We start from the raw sequence: 6,679 nt of genomic DNA, 5'->3' as shown, positions 1-6,679 counted from the left end.
ACGGATGTCTTGACGTAGTCTGTACAAATGCAGTGTACCTGAATGTTAGAGCATGCGCATGAGGCTAAAGGTATTTCCACTTGGACACATACCAAAAATCAACAATCGCACTGTGGAATTTATTTTAATGAAATTTTTTTTTAAACCCACTGTTGGCTTTTACAAAATTAATTCATTAATTTTTTTATTTTTTTTAATTACACTGTGCATAGAGGTTGTTGATTTTTGGTATGTGTCAAAGTGGAGGGAGTGTCTATATGTAAAAGCCTGACCAGATCTGAGACGGTCAGCTGAACTGTTTACACGGGAAGGAGTGTGCCGTAAAGAGCTGTCCATGTAGAAGAATGATCTTATCCCATGTAAAACTCTGGATGTATACATTATGTTTTACATGAGAAAGAATATACATTTAAGAGGCCCACAGCAACAGCTTCAGTCAAGGAAAACAATGCTAATGCTTTTATTTATGATCTTATATTTGTCATATTTTATTTGGCACGTGAACGGATCTAGAATCAAACTGTTCCATAGAAATACGGACAGTGACATTAACAATACATGAACATAACATTTGTAAAATCACCCATATACTGTATCACATGTTCTCACAAAACAGCTGTGAAATAAGTCTGACTGAGTTTATGCGCATATTCTGTGTGGGGGGGGGGGCAATAAGTGCAATTTTTTACAAACTTACTGTTGGGCTGACCGTCAAACTTGGCAAACACTGACACTTAGTTCATCAGTATTTTAAGAAAGAACATGTAGACACTAAAGTCTTTCATAAATATTTACCAAGTAGATTGAATAGATACATAACAAATAAATCAAATCAAATTGGAAGACCTGTGTAACACTGTGTTCGAAAAATTTGCTAGGTGAAAACAAGCAATTAAATTGTTCAAATATAAAAAAGGCAATATCCAATTCGCTAAATACAGAATGAAAGTGGCTAAGTCAGATACCGAAGTCTTTCTGCAATTAAAGGACAGGTGTGAACATTGTACATCATACTTAATGATTCAACAACAACAACAATAGCAAGACATGATCTCAGTAAACAAAACAAAACCTACCTACGAATTGACATGACAATAATCGACCTACTACATGTACTACCAACGAAGTGGTATTAACCATGGCGATGACATATAATTATACAACTACCTACGGAGTGATCTGTATACAATGACCTCATATGACCTTCAGACCCGTGTCCCCTTTCTTGATCCGGGACCTCATCTCTGGCGAGATGACGCCATGCACGCGCTCCAGCAGCCGACGCGTGGTGGCCTTGTTGAAAATGTAACGGCGTGGAGCCTCGGCATTAAGATCAAACTTCTTGGGGCGAAGCAGTCTCTCTGTCGACGACAGGCGCTTCAGTATGAGCTGGGCATTGGACTCACGTGTGTCTGGACAAAAATGGATACTTTTCTTTCGACCTTCGTTGCCTGCCAAGATTGTATCGACGTCTTCTTGATCACCGTCTTCTTGCCGAGTGGGACCGCATTCCTTGGTTTTCTCGTCCTCTCTCGTTTCGTAGGCAGAGTTCATGGCCAGGATCTGATCTTGAACCCGGCTGTCCGTGTTTGAGGTGGGCAGATCGGCGGCTGATTTGGTTCTCTCTCTGTTCCCGCTTCCAGGCCTCGAGGTGTTTCCTACCGTGGTTCTCGTGTTGGAAAGGGGCTTCCGCTGTCTAGGCGTGCTGGTGACGCAAGGACGCGAGCTCCTGAAGCTGCTGGGGGACTGGGCTCCGTTGTCGTCGTTGTTGGTGGTGTGGTCGACGTCGTCAGCGCGGCGCGTGCTGCTGGTCACGTGCTGATCTCTGTTCTTGATGGTGACGGTGATGGAGGTGAGAGGGGTGGGCACCTCTCTCTCGTCGCTAGTGTCGGTGATGGTGGAGCTTGCAACTGACTCAGCTCTCTGGCGATCTCCAATTGTGTCTTCAGGTTTTTCCACTATCACCCTGGCCTGAGAGCTGCTGCTGTGGTTCTGCATGGCCGCTAAGAGAGGAAACATCGTTTCCGGAGTTGGCTGGCCCAACCGTGTGGATGTCTTCAGATCAGTCGTGGCAGGTCCGATATTTTTTCCCAGATGAGATGCTGGAGGAAGTTTTCCTGTAGTAGGTTCTGCTTTATCATAGGTTCTGCCTGCATTGATTCCTTTCTCGTTGCTGAGTTTGTTGTCCTTGCTACGAGTGTCCTGCTGAGTAGCTTGCAGGTCAATCTTTGATTTTCTCTCTCCATCGTCAAGCAAGGGCTTTGCATGATTTCCTTGTCCCACGGCGGTACTGAGAGGAGCTGGGTCTTCTAATTGGAGTCTGACTTTACGAGCGCTGTTCCTTTGCAGCAGACGACGCTCGTGTTCCGTCAAGGAGGAGGAGGAGTAGGTGCTGACCTCGCTGAGTCCATCTTCAGCGTCGTGCTCTTGGATGCTCTCCAGCAGCTCTATGGTGCCCATCAGACCCACCTCCACCATCTGAAACACAGCACACAGTGCTTTCACATAGATGTTTACAACATCTACACAAGAAAAAAGAACACCAGAACACAACACACAATGCTTTCACATAGATGTTTACAACATCTACACAAGAAAAAAGAACACCAGAACACAACACACAATGCTTTCACATAGATGTTTACAACATCTACACAAGAAAAAAATAACGCCAGAACACAACACACAATGCTTTACATAGATGTTTACAACATCTACACAAGAAAAAAGAACACCAGAACACAACACACAATGCTTTACATAGATGTTTACAACATCTGCACAAGAAAAAAGAACACCAGAACACAACACATAACGTTTTCACACAGATGTTTACACGATTTTCACGGGACGAAAGAAGAACACTAAAACACAGCACATACTGTTTTCACATAGATGTTTACAACATCTTCACGGAAGAAGGAAAGAAGAAACACCGAAAAGCACAGCACATAATGTTTTCATACAGATATTTACAAAATCTTCACGGAAGATAGAAAGAAGAAACACCGAAAAGCACAGCACATAATGTTTTCATACAGATATTTACAAAATCTTCACGGAAGATAGAAAGAAGAAACACCGAAAAGCACAGCACATAATGTTTTCACACAGATATGTTTACAACATCTGCACGGAACAAGGAAAGAAGAACTCCAGCACATAATGTTTTTTACGCATATTTGTTACTACGTCTACACGATCTATACGGAAGAAAGACAAGAACACCAGAGACCGCTTTAATTTGACTTGCAGCGTGACACAGGGATTTATTGCCCACATGCAGAAGCGTTTTGTTTACCCCCCCCCCCCCCCCCCCCACCCTCCAACAGCACAATATTCCCAATCCGCGCAGAAAGCAGGTACATTGTAGATATGTCTAAGTGGGAGGGTGATCTTATCCAAGGTAAACGCTGGGCGGGTCTGTTTTGTGATGTACAAGGTCTACGGGGGTTGGAAGAAGAACATCAAAGACCACTTTTGAAAGAACAGCCTAGCAGAGAAACCTTAACATTCATTCTATTCCAATACCTTAGACCGATTGGGACGTGTAGAGGACCCAGCAGCAGCAGACGACGCCAAAGCCGCGGCAGCAGATATATCCTCTTCCCCTCCTATTCTGCCAGAGTTCGCCAATGACGACGAACCAGCAGCTGAACGGGCGGTGTCTGTACCAGTCTGACCCTGACCTCCTCCAAAATCTGTCTCCCTGAATCCATCTTTGGCGTATTTCCCCATCGGGTCTGGGAAAGATGTTGGTCTGTACGACGATTCTCCTTGGGCCTCGCTGTCCATCGTCTTCGAAAAATCTCGACCTTGAGCGTTGTCGTTGTCCTCTTCACCTTCCAGGTCCTCTTCGACATAGTTCCTCGGAGCTCCCGCAGATCGGCAACCAATGCGTTTAACCGTGCGGGGTGTCCGTGGGGATGGAGCCGTGCAGGGTCGTTGTGCCCGCCTCTGTTCGCCCGCTTCTCCTTTGGACGTGTACCGTACCACATAGTCCTTGTGCATGTTCCTCACGGGCGCCAGCATGACTGCACGCTGCTTGGCCAAGAGCAGACCGTGGGGGGAGGTCTCGAACGTGGGAACTGTTAAGATCTTTTGGTGGCCTTTGTGGGTTGATGGCTTCCAACCCCGAAATCTGAAAACAGAGAGAAGAGAGGGTGGAACTTACGGTGGTGTCTCGGGGTGAATTTCTGGACGTTGTTCTATACATAGGCTCAATGATTAACTACTGAGAGATGAGGGGGGGGGGGGGGGGGGGGGGACAGAGACAGAGTCAGAGAGAAAGACAGAGACAGAAAGATAAAGACAGAGACAGAAAGACAGTCAGAGACTGAGTCACACACACACACACACACACACACACACACACACCGTTCTCTTCCTATACTCCATCCCCGTACACGATTTGGTTCTAACGATTTGCTCAACGTTCTGTTGTACATGTAATAATACCTGATAGAGTACTCTCCCACACTCCTCACAGTTTATGCCTTGTGGGTTACCATTGTAAAAGGGTCCCGGCTACAACAAAATGAAGGAGAAAGTGGAAGAACTGGAGAGTATTTGGAGGAGGGGATGTGGGGGGTGGGGGGGGGGGGGGGGGGGTGGCGGGGGTGTTGGAGAGATCAGATAATGATAACAGCAGAATATGTGTGATTTGGAGGTGTCCTTTGAGTATGACAATTACGTGGATCAGAGGGAGGCGACTGGATTTGAAGTGTTTATTCTTGTAGAGTGAGAAGAGTACATACATTTTTTTTAACATACAGTAGAAAAAAAAACCCACTCAAAACAAAACGCTTGTTGTCTGGGATTTCCAGATATGAAAAAGGTACTCTTAGGAAAAAAAACCTTGCAGAGCCACTAGAGTTTTTATTTATTCATTAATTGTTCGTGTCTGTTGGCGCGAGTAGCCAGAGCCAATGGCCCTTACCTGGCATCACAGGCTAGAGCGTGGTGGTAAGGCCTGTGATGGGGTGGGTAGGCCAGGTTGTCTATGATCTCCGGAGTCCAGTGTTCCTCCTTTGGCTTCGCTTCCCGTACCGTGCCATCTGAAAGCGAAGCGTGACATTTAGCACAGCAGAGCATATCCTATAAAAACATAGTGTGACATTTTGCAGAGCAGGGCACATCGTTTGCATTCACTGCGTGACATTTTACAGAGCAAAGCCAACCTTCTAAAAACACAGCATGACGGCATTTACAGAGCAGAGCCAACCCTCTAAAAAGACGAGACGTTTTACAGAGCAGAGCACACCCTCTGAAAACACAGCGTGACATTTTACAGAGCAGGGCATACCGTCTGAATTAACAGCGTGACATTTTACAGAGCAGGACATACCGTCTGAATTAACAGCGTGACATTTTACAGAGCAGGGCATACCGTCTGAATTAACAGCGTAATATTTTACAGAGCAGGGCATACCGTCTGAATTAACAGCGTGACATTTTACAGAGCAGGACATACCGTCTGAATTAACAGCGTGACATTTTACAGAGCAGGACATACCGTCTGAATTAACAGCGTGACATTTTACAGAGCAGGACATACCGTCTGAATTAACAGCGTGACATTTTACAGAGCAGGACATACCGTCTGAATTAACAGCGTGACATTTTACAGAGCAGGGCATACCGTCTGAATTAACAGCGTGAGATTTTACAGAGCAGGGCATACTGTCTGAATTAACAGCGTGACATTTTACAGAGCAGGACATACCGTCTGAGTTAACAGCGTGTCATTTTACAGAGCAGGGCATACCGTCTGAATTAACAGCGTGACATTTTACAGAGCAGGGCATACCGTCTGAATTAACAACGTGAATTTGTTTACAAAGCAGAGCAGAGGATATCCCTTGGACATAGCATGACATTTTACTTGACTAGGACACCGACTGAAACAACACAACCCTTACAGTGGGACATTTTACAGAGCAGGGTACACCGACTGAACACACATCGTGACATTTTACTGGGCTGCATGGGCACATCGTTTGAAACACAGTGTTACATTTTGCAGGGCGGGACACACTATGTAAAATCACATCCTGACATCTTACTGAGTAAGGTGCATTGAGTCTGAAAACACAGCCTGACAATTTTCAGTTGGTGACGCACAGTCTGAAAAAACAAAGCGTGACATTATGCAAAGCTAAATGAACCTGCAAGGTTTGCTCATGTCAAAAGAGGCACTTTTTTACATGTCTGACGAGATCCTCGCTACGACAAGAGATTTGATGTCAGACCAAATTACTAAAGAAAGGGAAACAAAACCATTGCAACAAAGGATTAAACGAGAGGCTTTTCTACATGTCTGACGAGATCCTCGCTACGACAAGAGATTTGATGTCAGACCAAATTACTAAAGAAAGGGAAACAAAACCATTGCAACAACGGGAAAGGAATTAAACGAGAGGCTGGATTGTCTCATTTTTTCCCCAACGCCTGGGTACTCGGGAACTCTCGTAGGATCAAATACCCCAAACAGCCCTAATCGTGTCCTAATTTGAACTATGCAGCGGCGGCACTTTCCTTTGAAGACCAACACTGATCTGAGAAGATCAGATTTCAAAAGAGAGGTGTTCTTATAATGAGGATAAATTTACAGATGATAGGAACAGAACGTCTAAGAACAAAGTCTTGAATCAGGATGAGTAAGAAGGGGGGGGGGGGG

General features: G+C 45.1%; 1 protein-coding gene across 1 annotated transcript; it reads right to left on the bottom strand.

The window, feature by feature from the left end:
- Window positions 1-444: 444 nt before the first annotated feature.
- Window positions 445-5,054, bottom strand: LOC138971535 (uncharacterized). The gene is made up of 3 exons (XM_070344281.1): window positions 4,940-5,054; window positions 3,532-4,141; window positions 445-2,478 (listed from the first exon to the last, which is right to left on the bottom strand). The coding sequence occupies exons 2-3, from the start codon at window positions 4,030-4,032 to the stop codon at window positions 1,195-1,197; spliced, it is 1,785 nt and encodes a 594-aa protein (XP_070200382.1). The 5' UTR covers window positions 4,033-4,141; window positions 4,940-5,054; the 3' UTR covers window positions 445-1,194.
- Window positions 5,055-6,679: the final 1,625 nt, after the last annotated feature.

Source organism: Littorina saxatilis, linkage group LG7 (genome assembly GCF_037325665.1).
Source record: "Littorina saxatilis isolate snail1 linkage group LG7, US_GU_Lsax_2.0, whole genome shotgun sequence".
In the NCBI taxonomy this organism is placed as follows: Eukaryota; Metazoa; Mollusca; class Gastropoda; order Littorinimorpha; family Littorinidae; genus Littorina; species Littorina saxatilis.
Note: the sequence above shows the minus strand (reverse complement) of the source record. Positions and strands in the feature narration are given on the sequence as shown.